The 25617-nt window shown below is 49.5% G+C and overlaps 1 protein-coding gene across 2 annotated transcripts in view; it reads left to right on the top strand.

Moving 5' to 3' along the window:
- The window catches only part of PEX7 (peroxisomal biogenesis factor 7), a 1557721-nt gene that overhangs the window by 242832 nt on the left and 1289272 nt on the right, over positions 1 to 25617 (top strand). For both annotated transcript variants that reach the window (XR_011268107.1, XM_069607655.1), the window contains exon 4: positions 4431 to 4508. Coding sequence is in view for 1 of the 2 variants with exons in the window: in XM_069607655.1 (XP_069463756.1) it covers positions 4431 to 4508 (78 nt within the window). In the remaining variant the exon portion in view is untranslated. The remainder of the gene's footprint in view (positions 1 to 4430; positions 4509 to 25617) is intronic.

The following is a 25617-nucleotide window of genomic DNA, read 5'->3' as shown; positions in this document are numbered from 1 at the left end:
AACTTCCCCCCCTCTCCTCAAGCACTCCCTTGTGCACCCCCTTCTTAAAAAGCCTCCGGCCGATCCTACCTGTCCGGCAAACTATCGCCCGATCTCGATCACTCCTTTCCTGGGCAAACTCCTGGAAAAGCTGGCCATCTCCCAGCAAACTCTCCACACTGAATCGCTTGGTTGTCTCCATGACCATCAGTCTGGCTTCAGAGCAGCCAGAGGCACGGAAACTGCTCCCCTGAACACCTGTGAAGATCTGCTCACTAATATTGATTCAAGCCTTCCTTCTGTCCTTATCGTCCTTGACCTTTCCTCTGATTTTGACACGTTCAATCACGCCATCCTGATCAATTGACTCTGTGAGAACCTATGCATCACAAATCAGGGCCTGGAGTGGTTGTCCTTCCTCCTGGACCAAACCTCCCGGGTCCAGCCTGGGTACTTTCTCTCCACTACCTCTCTCCACATGCGGTGTTACTCAGGACTCTATCCTTTGATATTGATATTGATATTTTATTTATATTGCTCCCGTACACAAGTGTTTCAGAGCACGAAAAGGCATGGGAGGGGAACAGGGGAGAACAAAGATCTTACTAGGCCCAGTGACATTGAGAACACGCAAGATCATGGGACAGGGAGAGGGGGAAAGTGCATGGGGGAGAAGTGGAAAGTGCAGAGCAATGGAGAAAACAGATAAATAATAATAAATAATAATAAATTAAGAAGGACAACAAACCAGGGTAGTGCAGCCAGCAATGGCAAAGTGCTGGGTTTAAGGCAGCAGACAGGGTGTGTCTGATAAGTGCGGGAAGGAAAAAAAGGGAGGGGCCGTATGGGTACAGATACAGACCCCAGTGCAAGGGGTGGCCCAGAGGCAGTGCTTGAGGGTGGCAGGGTGAGCAGGTACCTGGGCCCGGAAGACCGAGGGTAGGCCAGGTGCACGGTGCAGAGAGAGGACAGATCAGCAGGGGAGAGGGGGCGAAGGCAGAAGCAAAGAGGAAGGCCTTGAGCTTCTTCCGGAACCGGCTGTGGTTCTCCTTTAGTTTCAGAATGGCAGGGAGGCTATTCCAGAGGGAGGCCCCAGCAGAAGACCGAGATCTACCCCCCAGCTTGTTTCTTTCTTTGAAAAACAATTGACCCTGAGGGGGTTAGCGGTAGAGGAGCAAAGTGCTCGAGAGGGGAGGTATTTGCGGTGGGATAGCTGACGGTATTTTGGACCCAGACCCCAAAAAGCCTTGTGGACAATGCAGAGGGTTTTGAATTTAATCATTGCATCCACTGGGAGCCAATGGAGAGATTTCAGAGATGGGGAGATACGATCCCAGGGCTTGAGGCCTAGGACAAGTCTTGCAGTCCTGTTCTGGATTAGTTGCAGAGGGCGGATAGTAGAGGCAGGAAGATTTAAAAAGAGGCTGTTACAATATTCCAACGCAGAGAGAACCAGAGCTTGGGAGACAGTGAGCTTCTGGGGGTAGGAGAGGAAAGGCAGAGTACCTCTGAGGAGGTGCAGTAGGAAGTTTGACTTTTTAGAGACATCAGAGATGTGGGCAGAGAAGGAAAGTGTGGAGTCAAAGATGACCCAGAAGTTCTTAGCCTCGCAGGTTGGGGTAGGAGGAGGGCCAAGGGAGACCGGCCAGAGAGTGAGGATAAAGGAGGGTGAAGGTGTGCCGATGAGGAGAATCTGTCTTACTGGCATTCAGACAAAGATCGTTGGCTGCACATCAATCTGGAATGGCAGTAAGGCAATCAGAGATGAGAGAAAGAGAGGAGGTGGGTGAGGACAGCCTGAAAATGCATTGTCATCAGCATAGCACTGGAAATTGGAGCGAGCAGAAAATGGCAATGCAGTGGGCAAGAGTTGCCAGATATTGGTTGAAAAGCCAGGGTGAGAGATTAGACACCTGTGGAACGCCACAGGTAGAGAGGGAGTTAGATGATAGGAAGGACCCAAGTTGGACCTGGGAGGGTCAATCAGAGAGGAAAGTGGTCAGCCAGGCCAGAGCCTGATCATAACCAGGTTATCACAGAGACGGTTGAGCAGGATGGTATGGTTGACCATGTCGAAGGCAGAAGAGAGATCATGTAGGATGAGGACAGAGGGAATGTTAGAGTCAAGGTTGGGGAGCAGATCTTCACGGATGTTCAGGAGAGCAGTTTCCGTGCTTTTGGCAGCTCTGAAGACAGACTGGTGATCGTGGCGACAGCCAACAGAATCGGAAGGTAGGTTAAGCTGATAGATGGCCATATTTTCCAGGAGTTTGCCCAGAAAAGGAGTAATGGAAATTGGGTGATAGTTAGCCGAACAAGAAGGATCTGCTGTGGGTCTCTTGAAAAGGGGATGTAAAAGGGAGTGCTTCATAGGGGAGGGAAAGGATCCTGAGGCAAAGGAGTGGTTGCAGAAATTGGCAAGGGCTGGAGCGAGGGTTTCAACATGGTTTTTGATGGTTTTAGAGGAACAGGGATGAACCTGTTTTGACAAGGCTTTTATAGATTGGACTTGTCTAGCGACCTCTTCAGGGGAGAAAAGAGGAAAGGATGAGAAAGAAGGTGGGGGTGGCCGAAGGAGGGTCAGCATGCACAGACGGAGAGAGGAGAGGCGAGGAGAGGAGGGTGGACAGGATGTCCTGGGTTTTTGAGATATAGTGAGAGGCAAGGACATTGCAAAGAGCCTGGGAGTGGTAGACATTGCAGCATGGTTGGCCAGCTCCTTGCTGAGTTCAGCCGAGTTGTTAGATGCCGCAGGGACACAGGCTTGAATGTGGACTCTCCTCTTGGTGCGGATAGAGAGTTGGTATTGCTCTTGGAGCAGGCGACTGGCTCTTCAGTGTCTACATGGCCATTTGACCCACCTTATCTCTACCTTCTCCTCTAACTTACAGTGTTATGCGGATGACACTCACCTCTCTTTCGAGCTTCCCTCAGCCTCCTCTCCTCTCTCGCTCATTCCTGACTGTTTATCCCTGATTCAGGATTGGTGCGCATCCATCAAGCTCTGCCTTAATGCCAGTAAGACAGAGATCCTTCTCATTGGTACCCCTGCTCCCGCTTTCCCTCTCTCACTCTGGCCGCCCTCCTTGGGCCCTCTTCCTTCACCTTCGTGTGAGGCAAAAAACCTTGGCGTCATCTTCGACTCCACTCTCTCCTTCTCTCCTCGCATCACGGACCCTCCCCAGAAAGCCCACTACCAGCTGCACCTCCTCAAAGGTATTTTTCCTTTTCTCACTTACCCCAGGAGCTCACTGTCTGCAGAGCCCTGCTTCTCTCTAAACTGGACTTCTGCAACAGCTTCTTTCTCAATCTTACTTAGGCTCTCTTCCAAAACATCCTTCCTTTTCAAGCCCTTTGCTCAACCACCTCCAACTCTCTGAGGTCGCTTCTCCAGAGAGAGAGGGAGGGATAGATCCTACTCCTCTGCAGGTGCCTCCCTCAGGAATGGCCTCCCTGCCCTTCTCAAACTTGAGCCGGACCACCTGAAGTTCCGGAAGCAGCTCAAGACCTTCCTTTTCATCTCTGTTTTCTCTCTCCCCTGCTGAACTACCTGTCCGCTGCCTTGACTGGTAGCATGGCTACCCTCAGAGTATCACTGGGTACCAGGCGCCCCTGCACTGCCTCTGGGCCAACCGCTCACTTAGGGATTGTAACTGTAAGCCTACAGTCCCCTGCCTCCTTGCACTTACCCTGAGCCGCGCTGCCCTGCTGCACTTAGGAGCAATGCTGCCCTGATTTAACTTCCCCTTTCCCTCTGCCTGACACTTCCCCTTCGCCCTCCGGCCCTGCCGTCAGCATTATCAAGTTATCGCACTTGCACGATCTGAATGACACAAGGCCTAGTAAGATCATTTGTTTTGTCCTCCCTCTGTCTTCCCTCCATTGTCTTGTCGCGTTTAGAAACACTTGTGTACAGGCACGTTATAAATGATTATCATATTTTGCAGAGTGGGCTCACCTCTCTACCCTCAAATGGGGACACCCCGCATTGGGGAGAAGAGACGAATACCTGCAAGTCATCACAACTCCAATGTATGGGGACTAACACTGCCTACCACCACTTGCAATCTGGTGGTAAATCCAATGGACCAAGTGACGGTAACGGTAAATCCTTTTGGGGTTTTTCGGCAGATTTACATCAACAGACCAGCAAACTTGTAATGAGGCCCTTGATATGAAGTGCTATATAAAAATATATTATTATTATTGTGGTTAGTTTACTACTCAAACAAATTGTAATGAAATGGTTGAAATGTTACATGGTGCTAATGTGGTGTTCTACAGTTGGTATCTTAGCATTTACAATGGTGCGTTATCCTGTCATGTTATTGCCCTGCTAGTTGTCTCTCAGTTTATGAATGTTTTCTTTCTTTTGTGCAAGAAATGACTTCCTAAAATAACCAATTTAGACTGTTTTGATTTACAAAGCTGCAATTTGATTGTTTCTTTAGGTTTACAGCATTGACTGGAGCTTGACAAGAGGGGAGCAGCTCGTCGTTTCTGGTTCATGGGATCATACGGCCAAAGTGGTATGTCTTGCACATTGTGAAAGAAAACTTCACACTTAACCTAACGCAGTGTAGATTTAACATCTGTGGTATGTGGCGAACTGAACTCGTGCTCGTTTATTATTAACTTTGGTACTGGTATTTTACTCGTTAGAATTTGCAACATCATATAAAAGAACCCTGTAATACATACCTTTGTATGTTTTTTAGAGTTATGTGAAATTTTGCATTTTTGCTTTTGCCAATTTGTACACTAAATTTCACAAAAACTGTCAAGATCTTGTAAAATTAAAAAAGTAATTAGGACATTTACAGTAGGTTTTTTCAGCAGTCTAACTTACATTCACATTAATTTTTTCCAGCAAATTAAACTGAAAAATCAGGTTGTAGCAGAGTTTTCAATTTACTTTTCTATAAACAAAACCTGGAGATAAACCTTAACTGTAGCTTTTTCTCAGCATTCTAAGGGACTTATTTTGCCTTTTCCTGCAGTACAAATTCAGGAGTATATGTTTGGCATAAAAAAAGTGCATGCCACGTTTTGCACCTGTTTTTATACCCTGGGTTTATTTTGATTAATCAAATTATTTTGATAATCCAAATGATTATTTTGAAAGGTTGAGAAAAGGGCATGGAATGTAATTACCTTTTTCTCTTGCCCCATTCGCTCCACCTGTCAAAACAAATGCATTAATGGCAACATTTACATGCTAGCATTATTGCACAGGATACTTATGCAGTCCACCTGTTTTTTAAATACTTGTTGAAAGCAGGTAGATTCTATAGGAATCCATTGTAAATGTCACCAGATAGCATACATTGTAGGAGGCATGTACACTTTTTGCACTCCGGAGTGCAAATGATGAACATTGAACTGAGGGGACGAAATTGGAAGCATAATTGGTCCCTTCATGCAACTTAAACTTTTTAGAAAATCAGGCCTTAAATAATCTTACGGTCTAGCCCACTTTTGCTGATCTACAATTGAGCCGAATGTATTTTTCCCTACTCCCCGCCCCCCTTTATTTTCTGCAAAATGCAGATGGTAAATTGTGGTGGAGTGACGGTAAGAGTGGGTGGGGGGTTAGGCGGGTCTCCCCCTGAATTTTACGGTAAGAAAAGTGGAAAAGTCGGTAAAAAGAAATTCAGCAAAACTGTAGGCCGGCAGAAAATATTCAGCAATTCTTCACAGAACCAATCTTACATGCACCTCATGCAAACTGCCAGTCGCTTCAGGCCATGCACGAGGGATTGGGTTTAGAAGGGAATGATAGTACAGTTTACGAATATAGAGGCAGTATAGAATTGTACTAATTCACAATGATTTGGCACACCACCTGGGAAATTGTCTTTGAGCACCTTCTTAACGTGAAAACTCAACGTTTTCCAGTTAATTTGCAGATAGGAAATCTCAAAACAATTGTTTTTTTAGCATTTTTTTTTCTAGCAGTATCGTAGAGGCTTAATTGTAAGATGTACTAACAAGTTGCCAATTTACCAATCGATAAATTATGAATTGCATCCACTTGCGTTTGACCAATTTTCATTTTGCACACACCTACTCACAAAGTATTTCAGAGAACTGTAAACTTTATTTCCTCTTTTATACTGTTTGACGGAGTTCCATCACCAAAAACACCCTGGACACCTTGAGATTGTTCAAGGGTGTTTATTATAGTTGGATTAAAAAAATTGGTACAAAACTCCATCTTTGTAAAAGAGGTTGGCAGTTGGTGCTTGGACTGCCCCCTCTCTCATCTCCTTTGGGCCAACCATCTTAACCCAAGTGTCCGTAATCCCTGTTAGTACCAAGTCTCTGTAATGCCTACTGTCTTTCTCTTATGATTAAAGCTATGATGGTTTCCCTAAGACATAAATACATCAGTTCACTAGCTCGCTTCTGGACTTTCTAACTATATCTACTCTAGCCCCTTTTAGTACCCTACAGGGAGTTGGGACAGTCCCTTACGTTAACCTTGTTGGAGTCACCCTCAGTTTCTCCTTGCCCCCTTCTACTGTACCTCCTTCTCCTCCCCACCACGTGTCTGTCCCTCAGATGTTTTGCCTTCCTCCCTCCACTGTGATTCCTAGACTCTTCCCACTCCACTTCTCTCCTCCTACTGTTGCATCCATCCTCCTATGACTCCCAGCTTCACAACTGCCAGTCACAAACTACTGCTCTTCATCCACTCGTACTCACTCATACCTTGGCCCGCACTCAGGACAAGACTCCTCTACTGGCTGCCGCCTTCACTCTCCCTCCACTTGTCAATTGGTCCTCCTCCACTCCAACACTTGACCTCACTCTCATAACCTGCACCACTTGGTTCTGGGGGAGGGCTGTTATTCCCACCCCCTGGTTTGTGGTTGGGCAGCTTTTCCTAAGCAACCCTTGACTTTGTTGCCCCCAGAGCTTAAGTGTGGCTGAGCAAGAGTTGTTCTAATGGGCTTAGGACTCGACCACCAGATTCACTGCCGGTTGCTGGATCTTCGGGATGCGGTTCCCGGCCGCCTTGCTGCAGCACTGGTCCGTCTGTAGCCCCCTAAATCTCTTGCAAAAGGAAAGTCTCTGCCGGTCTCCTCCGGTTGGGTGTCACTGGTATGAGATTGTTGCGAACCAAGCTGGTCTTAAGACTCCAAGTCCGCTGCAGCCCCCCTTCGACCTTTCTTTTTTTTTTTTGTAACTTTCTTTATTAGTTTTACAACCATGAAAAATAAGACATTACAAGACCGTGCACCAGTCACGAGACCCCTTATCCCCCCTCCCTCCCTCGGAACGATCCCCGCTTGGTGTCGGGTACAGTTTCACATCAGTTCTAGTGTTGTGGTTGTTCGGCACTCTTGGCTGCTATTGGAGTGGCCGGTTGCTCGTGACAGTTTTGTATTGGAGGTGGAGACTGTGGAATCGAGTCCTCGTCTGCATTTAACAGGTATGCAATATAGAGGCCCCAAATATCAGGGGGGCGTGCGTGGAGGGGCAGAGTTCGTAAGTAGTTCATTTCGGTGTCTTGACAGTAGGTGACATCGTGGAGCCATTGCTTTAGTTTGGGTGGCGGTCCTCTGCCCCAGTTGCAAGCTATTCGTCTGCGGGCCAGGACTAAAAGTAGGTTCGCCAGTTTTCTGGTATGTTCTGGTAGTTGGTTGGTTAGACCCAGCATTGTCAGTGTTGGGTCAGGTTCTAGTTGCACTCCGATTATAGCCGAGATTTTCTCTAGGACTTCTGTCCAGAACGTTCCTATTTCGGGGCACGACCATGTCAGGTGGACAAAGTCGGCTTCCGGGTACCCACAGCGAGAGCATGAGGCAGATATTGTCGTCCTCTGGGCGTGAAGTCTTGCTGGAGTGTGGTAGACCTGATGGACAAAGTTGAAGTGAATTTGTTTATGCCTTGTGTTTATTGCCACTTTCTTTGTGAGTCGTAGTATGTATGACCAGTCTTCGTCGAGTATCGTAGTGTTCAGAGCTTTTTCCCACCTTGTTCGAGCTTTTAAGCAGCGAGTGAGTTTTTCTGTTAGCAAGGATTTGTAAATATTTGACACCAGGCGGCCATCACCTTGGGCTTGAATCACTCCGTGGAGCAGTGGCCAGGTCGGTGGTTGGAGCGGGAACGTGGGAAAGCTGGACTGTGTGGCGTGTCGAGTTTGGTAGTACATGAAAACATCGAGGGCGTTGTTTCTGCCTTTGTCTCGAGCTTCCTGAATCGAGAGGAACGAGCCGTTAGGAAACAGGTCGCCCAATGAGTGGATTTGCAGTTTCTTGGTCCAGAGCTAGAAAACCTTTTCAGATGTTATGGGTATCCCTGGAATACTTCTTACCGGAAGGAGGGGAGAATATCTGGTTTGGATTCCATTTCTTTTGGCGATTTTTTTTCCAAACCGTGTGTGTCGTGACCATTGTGTTCATTGGCGTTGAGGATGTCGGTGGTTCGTTAAGTATGACTGCGCGGAGAAGATAGGGTGTTGCCAGAGCTCTTTCGATTTGCACATGTGGCCGGATGAAGTGTGTTGCATACCAATGGCTCAGGAACTGTGCTTGCGCTGCCCAGTAGTAACTTTCTATGTCGGGAAAAGCCAGTCCGCCTTGCGTTATGGGCAGAATCATAGTGCTGTGTGCTATACGGGCCACCTTGCCAGCCCAGATAAGGTCAAGAAGGATGGACTTGATTTGCCGAAAGAAATTTTTGCGTGAGTAGTAGGGGGATGTTTGTAAAGAGATAGAGTAGCTTAGGGAGGATCACCATTTTCGCTAGGGACACTCTGCCCCAAAGTGTGAGGGGAAGTGTTTTCCATCTGTTCACTTTTGTTTGGATGGTGTCAAGTGTCTTCTCGTAGTTGTCTTGCATGATGTCGGTACTGGTTCTGGACATGAGAATCCCCAGATATCGGACCTTCGAGTGTTGCCAGTGGAAGCCGAAATCGTCCTGAAATTCTTTGGTTGATTCTGTGAGGGGGAAAATTATCGATTTTGCATTGTTGATCTTTAGTCCTGAAAAGTTGCCGAATTTGAGGACTGCTCGCATCACCGGATTCAGGTTGTCATATGGGTCGCGAAGGAAGAGTGCTATGTCGTTGGCGTAAAGTGAAACCACCATTTTGTGCGGGCCGAAGGCGAGGCCTCTGTGCAGATGATTTCGGAGGAGCTTTTGTTTCCGAGTTTGATTTTAGATGTCGGGTATTTGTAGAGAAGGCCTATCATTTGGATGAATCGTTTGCCGAGGCCCATTCGCTCCAATATTGCAAATAGAAAGGGCCATTCCACAGAGTCAAACGCCTTCTCGGCGTCGAGAAGTACTGCTACCGCTTGGTTTTCTGGGTTGAGGGCCTCAATCGCTCCAAACATTCTTCTGAGGCCGAATGATGTATTTCTACCTGGGACGAATCCTGCTTGATCCTCCAGAACCATTGCGGGCATGAGTGGCATCAACCTCGTGGTCAGAATCTTTGCAAAGATTTTGTTATCCAGATTAATTAACGATATGGGCCTGTAGGAGGTGCACTCATCCTTGGGTTTACCTGTTTTGTGCAGGAGAAGGATATTCGCCGTGTAAAGGGTTGGTCTTTGGCTATGGCTTCTTCGAAGACTTGGAGCAGGAGCGGGGCAAGGATGTCTGCGAAAAATTTGTAAAATTCACCTGTTAGGCCGTCCGGTCCTGGGGCTTTGGTGCTCGGTAATTCTTTAATGGCTTCTAGGATCTCTGCTGAGGTGATGGGTGCGTTCAACGGCTCGCGTAACTCGGCACTCGTCCAATATAGTTCGGTTGTATTTAGGTATTCTGTTATTTCGGCGGGCTCCCTGGAATAATTGGAGTTATATAAGTTTTGGTAACATTTGCAGAATGTTTCCAGTATGTCGTCCTCAGAGTATACGAGGGTTCCCGACGTGTCCCGCACCGCCTCCACTGTCGTGGGTTTTTGTTCTGCGGTGATTAGTCTTGCAAGTAACGCACCGGGTCATTGCCCCTCGCCGTACTGGCAGATTTTGTGGTGGCTTGCTAGGAATTTGGCTTCTCTATCTGCTAGTGATCTGAAGGTTTCCAATTCTGCCTTGAGAGCGGCCAGTGAGCCGGGGGTATTTGTGACTGTAGCTGATTGTTCAAGTGTTTTGAGTCGATTTTCGCATGTGTTTAGTTCTTCCCTTAACCTCTTTAGGATTCCATTTTCTTATGCTAGGCACACTCCTCTGATAAAACATTTCAGTGTCTCCCAGAGTGTTCACGGCGAAGCTACAGTGCCTTGGTTTGTCTCGATAAATGCGCTCAGTTCGGAACGAAGTTCCTCGGCAAAGAGTTGATCTTGGAGGGCTCTGGGCTTGAATCTCCATTGAGACCTGGTGAAGTCGCTCTGAGATGTCGTGCACACTAAGGTGACCATGAATTGTCTGAGATGGACCTGGGTAGGATTTGGCAATTGCCCCATTGGAGTCTATGTGCCGACACTAAGATGTAATCAAGTCTCGAGCTGGATTTGTGTACCCAGGAGTAGAAGGTGAACTCACGACATTCACGGTGTTTGATCCTCCATATGTCAATGAGGTCGTGTGCTTTGCATATTTCGGATATTTGCATACTCGCCTTGGAGCGAGGGGCGGTTGTTTTGTGTGATTTGTCTGTACGAGGATCGAGCGGGGTGTTCAGATCGCCACCCCATATTATTGTGGCTTCCCTGTTTGATGCAATGTGGGTCTGGACCCAGTCGAAATTATTGGGACCATCGATGTTGGGGCCGTAGGAGTTGATCATGATTATTTCTTCCCCGTCTATGGTTCCGTGGACGAGCAGTGTTCTCCCTTCGGAGTCGCTCTGGGTCCGAATTAGTCTGAAGTTTGTTGATTTGCTGATGAGTATGGCGACTCCCCTTGCGTTTGATGAAAACGAGGCGAAGTATCTGTGGCATCCCCATGTTTTCGCCCAGGGGTTTTCTGAGTTCGGTCGTAGATGTGTCTCTTGTATGAGAGCTACACCAACGTTGTGACGTCGGAGGTAGTGTAGCAACTTCCTGGTTTTGGAGGGTTGATTGCCTCCTTTAATGTTCCATGTAGCTAGTTTGAATTTGCTTGGAGTTGCTGCGTTGTTTCTGCTGCTCTATTACTGTTTGGTGGTTTTGAGTGCTTAAGGCCGCTCTTTGGGAGTGTATGTTGATTCGACAAGGATGTTCGTATATCCGAGGTGGAGACGTTGGTCTCGGTCGGGTTCGGGTGGTGCTGGTTTCGGCCCCAGTCGGTGCACGTCTAGAACTCTAGGCTTGTTTCTTCTGGGAACACTTTCCCCAGCTTGTGTCCCATCTCCCCTTTTTCCCTCCCTGTCGGGCAACCCCCAACCCGCCCGAATGTGACCCCACCCCAAGTAACATTGTGAACAGTGCTGTGCACGGGGTGCTGGTGCCCTCCAAGAACACCCATCCCGAGGTGTATATAACTGACTTTTGCTCATTTCCCGATCACCTAAGTCGAGCTGAATGTGGGGTGCTTTTCAGGGTGGAACGCTCCCATTCCTCGCTCTCCCTCGTGGTCTAGGCATTTCACGTATTCTCCAGCATGGGGTCTGGCATGGATTCACATGCTCATGAATATTCCCCGTCGTCAGGCCGGGAATCCTCGGTATAGAAAAAAATCAGTATCAGTTTCGTTTCTGATCTGTCTTTCTTAGTAGTAACCAATCACTGGTCTCTGGGTCATACTGCCCCCAGCCAATGACTGCCCTCTCCCTAAGCCCCGTCTCCGGCAGCCATCCTCAGATTTTTACCGCACGTTCAAGTGTTGGGAGTCCTCGTGCTGTAGCTCTCGAGCTTTTGCTGCGTTTTCAAGCTTTTTCAGGAGATTTTTCTAATTTTTCGGTTAAATAGAGCCTCAAGCGCCACCGTTTCTACATCCGATCAACGGGGATCCGGTTCGGAGTTTTCTACGCCCCTCAAGGGTGAAGATTTCGTCGAGTTACGCTTTTGGAGGATTCCAGAAGTTCCGAGGCCTACCCCGGACATGGCCCAGGAGAAAGGAAGCTCGACGCCCGGGAAGCTGTTCAGGACCTGCCCTGGATGCCAGCTTCAGAATGTTTTCAAGGAGGACAAGCATTCGTTATGCCTCTACTGTCTCCATGAGGACAAGACACACAAGGAGAAGGACTGTGCGTTTTGTGGGAACATGTCGGAGCGGACCATGAAGGATCGCCACCTCCGTCTCGCCAACTGGCTGGAAGGGAAGAGCCCGTCAGGCGAGAAGAAGAAAAAGAAGTCTGAGCGGTCTTCTAAGTCCTGTGAGGGCGCCCCGGCGATGGGGGCCCAACAAAAGGCTAAGCACCGTGAGTCTGCGGGCACCGGGAGCGCCGAGCGGTCGGGCTCCTTGGCTGCCAGGAAGGGCGCATCCTCCCCGGCGCCATCAACCGCGAGCCAATGCTCTGGCTCGGGTAAGAGGAAGTCTGAGAACCTGGCGAAGCTTCTGGAGAGGCCCTTGTCGATCTCAAAGATTCCGGCAGAGGGGGAGCGAGGCTCGGACCCTCCCCCCAAGGTGAAGGCCCCAGGCGTCCAGAAGGTGACGATGGCCTTAATTCACCCTGCTAAGACCTCGATTGAGGATGTCGCCGCGGCCCTGGCTCAGCCTGTGGAGGCTACACCAGTGGAGGCGCCCTCAGGACCCAGAGTCTCCCTGCCACCGCGGAGGGAGTCGTCTTTCAGGCCCATTGAGAAGACCCCCACGAAGTCCTCGTTGGAAAAGGTGGGGGAGGGGCAGGTGGCCATCATGGATATGGACACGACCTCTGAAGAAGAGCTCATCGAAGTCGTGGAAGAGGCCCAGCCCATCGGGAGGGATCCCGACGAGGGCGACGACGAGAGCGACGGTGTCGCCGACAAGGCTCCTCAAGAGCCCTCGCGCCCGTCGTTTCCGGCGCCGCAGGACACCTCGGCGGCCATTTTGTCAGCGATTCAGTCCTTATGCTCGGAGATAAGGACAGGGTTGCCCCTTCCCCCGACAGAGGTACCTGAGCCAGACCCGACGGGGGAACCGGAGCCAGGACCTTCGGAGAGTCCACCGCATAAGAGGAGGCGGACGCATCCTACGCCACCTCTCCCACCTCTGCGGCCTGCTCTGCCTTCCCCCCGGTCTACTACCCACGGGGATGATACAGGCACGGACACGGCTACGACAGGTACAGATGACGATGGAGGCGACGACGGGACGTGTCCCCCGTCGCCCCCTGCTCTGGCGTCCCCGCCCAACGAGATTGGATCCTTTCATGCCATGATTTCCAGGGCATCCAAGCTTTTTAAGCTCTGCCCAGAAGAAAAGAAGAAAGAAGGGTTCCTTTACCAACGGCGTAAGGCTAAAAGGAAGACGGTCCTCGCCGTACCGCTTCTTGATGACATCTGGGATGAGGGGCTCGCCCACCTCAAGAACCCTGCCACGGCGCTGGCAAAGAGGGACCGGTACGAGAAGTAGTTCCGGGTCCCCGACGCTGCCCCCTTGTGCCTTCGGGCACAACCTACCCCGGATTCGGTCGTCTCGGCGGCAGCAAAGAAGAAAGCTGGGGGGGCATCGGCCTCGACATCAACTTCCCCGCCGGACGGCGAGGGCAGGAAGTTGGACACGATGGGACGACGGATCATCTCATCCGCAGCGACGACTATTAAGGCGGCCAACGCCCTGGCTATCGTAGCCAGCTACGACAGGGAGTTGTGGTTCAAAATCGCCCCTCTGTTGGACTTCCTTCTGGATGCCAAAAGGGCTGAGGCCCTGGAAATCCTACAGGAGGGGGAGATTGCTTCGGACCACGCCATCACGGTGGCAACAGACATCGCGGACACCGGTTTCCATCAGTTGAGCAACGGCGTTTGCTTGAGACGACGAGGATGGCTCAAGGCCACGGATTTCCGCCAGGATGTACAAACCAAGGTTTTGGACATGCCCTTCGACGGGAACAACCTGTTTGGGAAGGCGGTTGATGAGTCCCTTCAGGCCATCAAGACAGACACAGAGACTGCCCGGGCACTGGGAGTGCTCCAACAGCGACGGCCGTCCTTTCGGAGCTCCGGAGGCAGACAAGGTGCCTCCAAGGGATCCGGCAGTGGGTCCTCCACTTACCGCCAAGCGGCAAGATCTTCGTCCCAGGAAGCCTACAGGGGACGCGGCAAGTCAGGTGGTGCCCGTCGTCGTCGACAAGGAGGCAAGACGGCCTCCAAATAAGATTGAACCGCCGAACCACCCCGGTGGGAGGCCGGCTGGCGAGATTCGTCAGCGTGTGGGAGTCCATCTCCACCGACCGTTGGGTGCTGGACGTCCTGGCCCAAGGGCACGCCCTCGAGTTTCAGAAGAAGTGCCCTCGCGTTCCACCCGTGGGCAGGAAGGAAAATCACGTCCCTCAACTACTGTTGGAAGTAAGGGCGATGCTGAAGACGGGTGCCATCGAGCTCGTCCCAAAGAGGCTTCGGGGCTCCGGAGTTTACTCAAGGTACTTCCTCGTAAAAAAGAAGACAGGAGGATGGCGCCCCATCCTGGACCTACGACGACTGAACAAGTACATCAAGGCACAGAAGTTCTGTATGGTCACCCTCCAGCATGTGCTGGGACAGCTGGAGGAGGGCGATTTCCTGTCGTCTTTGGACTTGGAGGATGCCTACTTTCACATCCCCATTCTAAAAAGACACCGAAAGTTCCTCAGGTTCGTGGTCCAAGGGCGGCACTACCAGTTCAAGGCCCTCCCGTTCGGATTGAAGTCGGCACCCAGGGTGTTCACCAAGTGCCTCGCACCGGTGGCGGCAGCTGCGCCTACAGGGGATCCACGTCTACCCCTACCTGGACGACTGGCTCATCCGAGCAAGGACAAGGGAGCTCGCCGTGGAGCACACTGCGAAGACCGTCCAGCTGCTCACGGACCTGGGATTCTCCATCAACTTTCCAAAATCCCACCTGGTTCCGTCGCAAGTCGCCCTGTTTCTGGGAGCCAAGCTCGACACAGTGGCGCGGCTGGCCTCGCCGTCGGAGGAAAGGACCAGGACCATTCTGGGCAAGGTGCAGCGTCTGCTGGCCACAGACATGGCCAGGGTAAGATCTATCAAGTCCCTCCTCGGGATGATGTCCTCCTGCATTTATCTGGTGTGCCTTTGCAGGCTTCCGATGAGACCCTTACAGGAGTTCCTCGACACCCGCTGGATCCAGTCAACGGGCAGCTTCGAGGACAGGATCCCTCTCAACGAGACGTTCCGTCAGACGATCCGGTGGTGGGGTACCCGCTCCCATCTGTCGGCGGGCACGGACTTTCAGACCCCAGCTCACCAGGTAACGGTGACGACGGACGCCTCCCTGGAAGGTTGGGGAGCACACTCCGGAGATCTTCACGCGAGAGGCCTTTGGCTCCCGGAGGAGAAGTCTCTCCACATCAACATCTTGGAGCTCCGCGCGGTGTTCTGGGCCCTCAGGTCTTTTCTTCCGTCCCTCAAGGGCAAGGTGGTGAGGATCTTCACCGACAACACCACCACGATGTTCTACATCCGGAAGCAGGGCAGAACCAGGTCCCCGGCCCTATCCAAGGAAGCCCAAGATCTGTGGCATTGGGCCGTCGCCCAAGGGATGTTTCTGGTGCCTCTTCATCTGGCATGAATAAAAAACACGATTGCCGACTCACTCAGCAGGGAGCTGCGCTCGTGCCATGAGTGGGAACTACGCCAGGATCAAGTGGATCGACTCTTTCGACGATGGGGCGAACCCCAAATCGATCTCTTCGCGACGGCGACGAATTCCAAGTGCCGGAGGTTCGCCAGCAGGTTCCCCCCGCCGAGGAGCATGGGCGATGCTTTCTCGTTCCCCTGGGACGGCCTATTTCTTTATGCGTTCCCTCCGCTGCCGTTGCTGCTCCGGCTCATCAACCAGCTCAAGAGGTCCCGGTGCAGGATGATCCTCGTCGCACCGGCGTGGCCGAGACAGATCTGGTTCCCGGACCTTCTGGACTTGTCAACGTCCCCACCAGTCAAGCTGCCAACGGACGCAGACCTTCTCTCCAGAGAAGGAGGCGCCATTCTTCACCACAACCCGAAGTCGCTGAACTTGCAGGCTTGGCTCCTGCAGCACTAGAGTTTGGAGGGTACGACATCCCGGCCGACTGCAGAGAGGTTCTTGCAAAGGCCAGGGCGTCCTCAACTCTCAAGTGCTACGGACATAAATGGAAGAGGTTCTCTGTCTGGTGCCGTGCACAGAAGATTAACGCTCTGCGGATTACGGCCCCTCAAGTACTGCCGTACCTACTGTCACTGGCCAAAGCTGGACTGGCTCACGCCTCCATCAAAATACATCTGGCTGCAATCTCCCGATATACCAGGACGACGGGACGGGCGTCCTTGTGGTCTCATCGCCTGGTGAAAGAATTCATGAAGGGACTATTCCGATCATTCCCGCCGGTGAAGGCTCCTGCCCCGGCGTGGGAGCTTTATGTGGTGCTGACCAAGCTCATGGGGGCCCCATTCGAGCCTATGCATTCGGCGCCTTTGAAGTTCCTGTCATAGAAGACAGCTTTCATCGTGGCCATCACCTCCGCACGACGAGTGGGAGAGATCCAGGCCCTATCTTGCAAGCCTCCATACTTGACTTTTCATGACACGAGGGTGGTGCTGAGGACACATCCATCCTTTATGCCCAAGGTGCTGTCGGACTTCCACCTCAACGAGCCCTTGGTGTTGTCAGTTTTCTTCCCGTCACCTTTGTCGCCGGCCGAGAGGACTTTGCACTCGCTGGATGTAGCTAGAGCGCTGAAGTTCTACGTGGACCGCACGAAGAGTTTTCGGAAGACGTCACAGCTGTTTGTGAACTTTGGGACTGTGAATCATGGGAAGGCTCTCTCGAAGACTTCCATTTCCAGATGGCTCTCCGGCTGCATCATGCACTGTCACCGGTTGGCAAACCGACAGCTGCCCGGCCGTCCGAGAGCCCATTCGACCAGAGCGATCGCTGCTACCACGGCGTTCCTGTCTGTTGTGCCCCTGCTGGACATCTGCAGGGCTGCGACGTGGAGGTCAACGCACACCTTCACAAGATTCTACTGCGTCGATCGGGACTCCAGAGAGGAGTCCAGGGTCGGCCAAGCAGTGCTGCGCAACCTGTTCGCCTAAGGTGAGCCTGGTGAGGAGGTAAGAGTTGCTTAATGTTGAGTTGTTGTATTGCTTAATGTTGAGCCTTTTGCCACCTCCCGTGGTTGTGCATGTGTGTACTGCTATGTTTTCTCTTATTCATGAGCATGTGAATCCATGCCAGACCCCATGCTGGAGAAGGAACAAGTTACTTACCTGTAACTGTTGTTCTCCAGCATGGGTCTGGCATGGATTCACATGCGAACCCTCCCGCCTACCCCTCTGCGGCTCTTCACTTGGTCATACTGCCACTTTACGTGCTACCAAATCTGAGGATGGCTGCTGGAGGCGGGGCTTAGGGAGAGGGCAGTCATTGGCTGGGGGCAGTATGACCCAGAGACCAGTGATTGGTTACTACTAAGAAAGACAGATCAGAAACGAAACTGATACTGATTTTTTTCTATACCGAGGATTCCGGCCTGATGACGGGGAATATTCATGAGCATGTGAATCCATGCCAGACCCATGCTGGAGAACAACAGTTATAGGTAAGTAACTTGTTCCATGTGCGACATCCAATATTATCAAGAAAGATGTTGGCTTCTTCTGGTGACGTGAAGAATTGCGTTTTTTCAGCATGGAGGATACGTAATTTGGCTGGAAAAAGCATTGAATATTGAATTTGGTCCTCTCGGAGGCGACGTTTAACTCCACCAAAGGCTCTTCGGGACGCTTGCACTGCTGGCGAAAAATTGGGGAAGATTTGGATTTTGTCGCCGTCGAATTGAATGTCGCCTTTGTCCCTGGCCAACCCGAGTATTAGATCACGGTCTCTGAAATTCAGCAGTTTGGTGATAATGGGGCGAGGTGGCGTTCCTGGAATTGGGCGGTTGGTGGGGACCCTGTGAGCTCTTTCAACCACAAATAGTGGCGGGAAGGTGGTTGTTCCAAAGATTTCTTTGCATAGTCGTTCCACGAAGTCTTCCATTTTTGCAGGATTTTGTTGCTCTCTGATCCCCACCAGTCTAATGTTGTTGCGATGGCTGCGCCCTTCTAAGTCTTGGTTTTTTGCGACAATTTCTTTTACTTGGCGCTCTAATGATGACACTTTGGAGGACAGGGATGTGGTGTTGTCTTCCAGATCGGAGACCCTCTGTTCAACGGTGTCTAGCCTCTCGCCGTGTTTATCAAGGCGGTGTTGTATTTGGTCGACTTTGAATGAGAGGGTGTCAATTTTGGCATCGAGGTTGCCTATGCCTGTTTTGAGTTCGAGCAATATTTCTCGTATGTCGAGAGATTGGGAGGGTATCAGCTCGGCCTCCTGTTCCATGTTTGGTGACGGCGCTATCTCTCGATTCGACTGCTTGGGAGTTTTGGCTATGGCCCCCGTTTCAAACATCAATTTTCGCTGCGATTTGTCCGTTTTGCCCATGCTGGTATGGATTCCCGACTTTGCTGGGTGTAGGGGCAAAGGGCCCGCTCGTCTGGCTTGAGTGATAGTTGTGTGGCGCTGTGGTCGTTGTGTCTCGTTGTCGGTTTCAGAATAACGGCAGATGCCTTCCGCGAGGTCGCCGCTGCCGAGGAATTGTCGCAGTGCGGTTTGGGCCGCAGCGGCGAGTTTTCTCGCTATGTTCTTTGTTCATTTGACCGCACTCGGCAGAGCGTTGTGGAGATGGTGGTGCCCGGGCCGTGTGGATTTAGGAGGCTGGAGAGTTTGTGAGTTTTAAAGTACTTCCACGGCCGGGCCCGAGAGGCCAGGATGGGGTAGCCGCGTGGGCCTCACATTTGATCGTCGCGCGGGGTGTCCGCCAGCGGGCTTCGATGTTGAGGGTCGTTCGCTGGAGATGGGGCTGTGGTTGGGGCCGTTAGGATTTTAAGGAGTTGGAGGCCTGTGGAATGTCCCTCCCGCGGGGTCGGGCAGCCGCGCGGGGATCTGCAGGCCGGGGATGAGACCTGGGGCGGGGCGGCCGAGGCCGGGGCGGCGTCTCTCCTACCTGGCGTCGGTGGTGTGTTCAGATGCGTTCCCACTCTCTCTGGTTGGGTCTGGGGGCTCTGTAGCCTGGAAGTGAGCGGCTCCGACCTACCGGAGGGCCGATTGCGCAGGCAGGCCGGGCGGGTTCTCAGCCGCCCCTGCTGTTGTCAGGCCGTGGATTTCTGGGCTGCTGCGGGTACCACCTCCAGGGGGCCCGGACGCCGCCCACCCCGCCCGGTAGCCCGCTCTCCGATTGAATCCGGGGGTGGTCGCTCGGGTGAGGATGACGCTGGAGGGCCGATCACCCCGCTGCAGAAGTGCCGCGCCGCCGCGGCCTCGCATCTGCCGCCGCTGCGTTGACCAGGATAATGGCGGGCGGCGTTGAAATTGTTATCCGCCAGACGTTAGAGACTTGAGATATGATATCGAGACCGATGGGGTGGGATTCGGGGGAGAATGAAGCTATTTTATCAGGATCTTTCTCAGGATCGGTGCGGAGCTCTCTAGTGAGCTGCCATCTTGGTCGGCTCTCTAGCGCCCTCTCCCTTTTGACCTTTCTCATCTAACATCCGAATGGGACCATGGGAGCATCTTGAGGAAGAACGCTGACCGACGCTGTCATTCCACACTCGTGCAGACACTCACGGGTTGACTACATGTAAGTTCCTTAAAACAGCGGCTCTGGCCAGAGTTTGACAATCCTGGTTATCCACCTTGTCACAACAGAAATCACTTATTGGCTGCATGCATGCCCCAACGTTCGGCCATTGTCACCATTTACGAGAACATTTTGGACTTCAATACTTAATTGCTTTTCTCTTCACTGTCTCCTTTCTTTTTCCAGGTCATTGAAATGTTTTTTAGGTGGGATTGTAAATTATAGCTGATTGGTAAAAATCATAGACTCAACGTGGGTGGTGGTGGCTCATGACATTCTGTCGACCACTCCTTCCTCGTGTGTATCCCCTGTTCATTTTCCTCAAACTGGTACATTGGAGCTTGCCCTGCAGTCGATTTTATTTATTCTAGTTGTTTTTGCTATAGTGTTTTTTGTAAGTAATAAGAATGTTCTTCCTTGGAATATTTTTTTTAATACTTCATAAGCAAGTGCATGTTGAAGAATCCAGCTTAAAGCACTGCGTTGTTGAAATAGGCAGTTTTTTAGTTGCATGCGCTATCTTGATTATTGGCACCCTGTTGATCCTAATGAAAGGAAATTATGCTCCCCCTGGAATTGTCAGACCTTGTACCCCTTACACGTAGAATGCTATAATGTAGATGTAATTAGCACTTGCCTGTTCTTCCTTGACTGCCAGACGGTCTTCCTTGACTGCCACTGTCCTGATGAGTGTGGAACTAAGCTCTGGAGGCCTCTCCAGTCCCCCAGTAGGTAAGCAGTCAAAGAGGGGCTTCCGGGGCCAAGCTCAGGCCCAGAGGGAAAACCCATTTAAGGGAAAAGCCTTGTGCAGTTCTTTCTTTCCAGTGATGATGATTGGCAGATGAAATCCCAGTAGTTTCTGCAGCAATGCCAATCTAACAGAGTTTGATGTAGATTGTAGTCTGCAGCCGATTGGAGTGCGAGGTAAAGTATAAAGGACAGATAGTAAGGCTTGTTGAGAATAATAGAGGGGTGAAACAGAATTCGTTTCAGAACAGGTAAAGCTCAATAGCTTAGCAGCGGAATGAGGAGGAGCCCATCCTCAGTGTGCTAAAGGTGGCTGCAAGGGGATAAGCCTGACCGGTACAGCGCGGCAAGGAGGAGCTGCGCGTAGCAGCAATTCTGCGGGGTACTGAAAACAAGTGGTGCCAGCTGTGCGGAATTAAAAAGCACACGCGGCAACAAAAACGAGCACTGCGGCTCGAGAGGAAACTGAGCCGTATGAATAAACAGACACACAGATATGAACGAAGGCGGCTCACAAACAGCTACCGGAGCCCTCAAACAAAATAGAAACTACAGTCAGAGTAACAACTGTTAGAAAGTAACACAGAAGACTAAAAATAAGGAAGGCAGTAAGGATTACCCAGCGAATGAGAAAACTAGCGTTCAGCTTCCTAAAGCAACCAAGAAGCAACGCGCCAAACAGCTGGTCCTGCAGACTTATGAAGGAAACGGCTGCTTTTGCTGCTCTCTAGTGGCATGACCAGAAGGATAGCGTTTGTTAATGCAATGAGGACCCAGTTGCCACCATCTTGAGAAGGTGTATAACTTGTATGAAGGCTTGCTGTGCCAGTGGTGCCATAGGGAACAGAAGGCTGAGTCTTTCCTAACAGGAATTTTCGCCAGAAAATTATGAAATACATTTTCTGAGATTTCCGCCAAAAGCCTTTAGAATTTCTTTGCAACATTGACCATGTGCTATATATGCAAGGGACCTTATACAGGTTTGGGCGGATGGGGTCACATTGATGGTAAGAGCCAACTAACCCACTTGATTGCAGTCCCATTTCTTTGATGCCTGCAGTCCTTTCAGTTCAGATTTACTTCTGAGGTTTCTGATATCAATTGGTGGTGCTCTTACTGCCTTATGAGCACAACAATCAACAACTCCATCCTCCACATTACCACTGGCATCCTGAACTGACCTCTCACTTCCTTCTCATGACAAAGAATAGTCCCAATGATCCCATTCTCTCTCTACAGTGTTGCTCTTAGTTGTCAGACCCTGCTGTGGCAACTTGACAATTCTTTTAAGGTACCACACTGCACCTCCATCTACCCTTAGAGCTCTCTTAAAACTTTCAATCACTTTCATAGGACTGGTATATTAAGAAGCTCCTTTACAGTCCCTTTTCCTTTTTTAACTTTCACCACATCACAACATGAAAATCCTCCCTTTTCTGGGAAATGTTTCACTTAAACCTCTAGTCATGATACTCTTTGCTCTTTTGCTGTGTCAACATCTTCTTATCAGCCACACAATTCATGCTTACCAAAGGAAGGCCTAAAACCTAATTTAACCAGGAGGGACCAAGTTTACAATTAGGTTTCCTGCCCACTCATCAACCTAAAAGGCGAAACAGCCGTGGCACTGTGTGGTGTTATTCTGATGCACCACAATAAATCACACAGATTCTCCTTCCAATCCCACCCGTTCGCTAGAGCTAATAGTACACAATCCCCAATAACCCTATTCAGTCTCTCAACCATCCCATTAGTCTCTGGGTGATGCTGTGATGAAAACTTCCATTGGAAACTCATTTTACAAGTAAAATCTCGTATTTCCTTACTCAAAATCACATCCAGCATACCCTTCTTCCTAAAGATCTTTTTCAAGAAATCAATTACCTTTTTAGAAGTAACGCAATCCATAACAGAAACCTCCGGTCACCTAGTATATCTGCCCACCAGCACCAACAAGAATCTATTCCCTCGTCCCAAACCATAATAAGGACCAATAACATCAATGGCAAGTTCCATCCATGGTCCTTTAGGAACTGGTATAGGAGTCATAGGTAACCTCTTTTTGGTCATAGGTGACCAGATTCTTGTCACAATTGTTACATGGTGAGCAGGACTGCAAAATCCTTTCCACTTGTGTGTCCATTGATGTCCAACAATATTTGTCCCTAATAATCCTCTTAGTTATAGACAATCCTGGATTACACTCATCGGCCAAATAGACAATGTATTCTCTCCATCCAATTGGTGGTATCGCCTTATTACCTCTCAATATCCAAGGCCCTTTAATCGTCAATTCATCCTTAACTATGTAATAACGATTATATTACTCCTCAACGTCATCCCTTCCAGGCCATCCTTTCACAATCCAATCCTTTACTTGTATCAAAATGTAATCTTCTTCAACATTCTCTAACCATTTCTCCTGACCCAAAGCATCCAAAACATCACATACCTGTTCCTTGCACTCTTCATAACATCAGTAACAGTTTTACAGCTCTCATTAGGCATCCTAGATAATAAATCTGCAAAACAATTCCGCTTCCCTGGAGCATATTCAACATCACAATTATATTCAATCAATCTAAGACCTAACCTGGCAATTCTGGACATGACTCTGGACATTCCCTTCACAGTCAGCACTTCAACCAAAAGTTTATGATCCGTCCGTATAACACATTTCTCTCCCCACACATATTGGGCCTCATTACGAGTCAGGCGTTAAGGGGTTAACGGTGCCGTAAACTGCGCTGACCCTTAACGCCTGATTACAAGGTCCCTTAGCGCCATGGTGATTTTAACGCCTGCTTTTTGCAGGCGTTAAAATCCATGGCGCTAAGGGACCATGGTGCTAATTACGCCACCGTAATTTACGGTGGCGTAATTAGTGCCTTCCCCACTCCCATTATGCCCTATGGAGCAAAAATGGGAATGGGGAAGGGTAAAATGGGAAATGGGGATTTACCGCCCCACTCACCTTGGAATGGGGCGGTAAATCCGCCATCCACCATGGTGTAAACATAGTTTACACCATGGTGGTAAGGGTACGACCCAGGCGGTAACTTACCGCCTGGGTCGTAATGAGGCCCATTGTCTAAAATGCTCTGCTCCCCAACAACATGCTAAATGTTCTCTCTCAATTACAGAATAACATGCCTCTGTATCAAAAAACAGGCTGCTGTAACCACACCTTAACACTGCGCCAGAAAAAATAGGGCTGAATCCAAAGGAGGTTATGTGGTAGGTGAGTTTAATTAATTTGCCCTATAGATTACACGTGTTTCGGCAAGGTGCCTTTCTCAAAATCAGAGCATATCTAGGTGCAACAAATCATGAGTGAAGGTAATAAGTTTACAATCAAATCACCATATTCCATGATACATTGTAAAAATACAAAAAAGAAAAATTCAGTCAGCCATAGCATAAAAAAGAAACCAGCAATTGACATAGTACCCATATACATTTGAATTATTAGTTGATAAATGACAGAGATAGAGGGAGGGGGATAAGTGAAGAATGAATAGGTGTAGAAAAAACAAAAATACACAAGAAAAATGAAAAATTAGTGCGTGGTTGTGATGAATCAATCTTGTGCTGAATGTGCAATAAGGTAAAAAATGGTTTCTTACCCAATGATGTTTCTTGTGACCATTACTAAAGATGTAATAACTGGGTTCAATCCCAACTGCGAGGTAGAAGGATGGGGGAAAGAGGAAACACAGTGGCAGTATTTGTCATTAGGAATAAATAATCAGCTCGTTGCGCTAAGTTTAAATTCAGACCGAATGTTTCTGGTATTAGTTGTGTCATGGGGCAATGCTCGCGCTGCCCTTAGCTCCATGTTTGTAAGAGTACATTTTTAAAATTCAATATGTGTTCTGACAGAGATGCGCAATTAATGGGCGCTGATTTACACTTACGGTCTCAAAAATCATTGATTAGCACTTGAAGTCTCAAAACACATTAGTCAATACATCGCTCGTGTAAAATGCTTTAACTTTTTTAAGTGAAAATAGCCATGAGTGGCAAGTGCGCTAATAATTCTCTTAAACCATGTGTTTGTGTATCACAAAGTTCGCATCTGCAAGCGATTGGTCCTGACAGTGGGTGGGCTGTCATAGACCCCAGGGTTTACCTGAAAATAGCGTTTCCTCGTCGTGGCGAAATGGTGCTGGGATCCCTGCTTGTTACCATATAAAAAGAAGTTGTCCTGGTACCTTAGTCCCTCGTTTGTGTCAGTCAGATGTGGCTGACTGTAGGTGTGTGCGTTTTGTCGCCCATGTTGGAAGGTGCTCAAGAGTTGTCTCCGGAAAGGAGACGGGAACTATAAACGCTGAAGGCGTTATGTGTCCTAATAGAAGACAGTCACTGTTAATGATTAAATATGCACGAGGGTCATATGTTGCCTGGAGGATACCAATCGGTCTCACGTGATTCCAAAAGGGTGTATTGTGGGAATTGTAGTACCGTGTAGGTAACATATCTAAGGATGTATCGAATTGCCTAGTAATCATATATAATAATCTTTACAAGGTACATAACACTTCCATATTGTTTAGATGGGCCCATGTCATTTGTGCAATTATTATAAATTTATAGCATTGTGTGCTAGTTCGTGGCTGCATCTTAAGTGTAGAAAACAAAGTATTGCAGTGAAAGTTATAGAAAATATAACATCTCATTGTCCGTGTTGAGGCCATTGTCTACACTTCTGAAACGACAAATATATCTGGCCTCCTCACGGCATAGGAGCAGTTCATGATTGCCGCCCCTTGGGCCCAATGTTACTTTCTTTAGACCTATAAATCTAATGTCTCCTTTGTCTTGCAATTGATGTGCTTTCTGCCAGTGGTCGGCTAAAGGTAGGTTCTTATCTTGACTGCCGACTGTTGAGGGATGCTCTCTGATCCTTGTCCGTAGCTCTCTAATTGTGCTACCAATGTAAGTTTGTTTGCAAATACATATAATTGCATAGATCACGTATTTGGTCCGGCAATTAATTTGTTCCTTTATTTTTGTTTGAATGCCATTTAAGTCTCTATAGGTGTCTGTACTGGTTGTTGCATATCTGCACATAGTGCAAGTGCCACATTTTCTAAAACCTGGTCTTGGGTCATCTAGCCAGGTCTGAACGTTTTGTTTGGTCTTCTCAGGTAATAATGATGGGCTTAGACTTGTTCTCGCTCTTCTGTAAATTATAGAAGGATGATC

Source organism: Ambystoma mexicanum, chromosome 4q (genome assembly GCF_040938575.1).
Source record: "Ambystoma mexicanum isolate Mex_15411 chromosome 4q, UKY_AmexF1_1, whole genome shotgun sequence".
Classification (NCBI taxonomy): domain Eukaryota; kingdom Metazoa; phylum Chordata; class Amphibia; order Caudata; family Ambystomatidae; genus Ambystoma; species Ambystoma mexicanum.
This window is presented reverse-complemented; position numbering and strand designations above follow the sequence as displayed.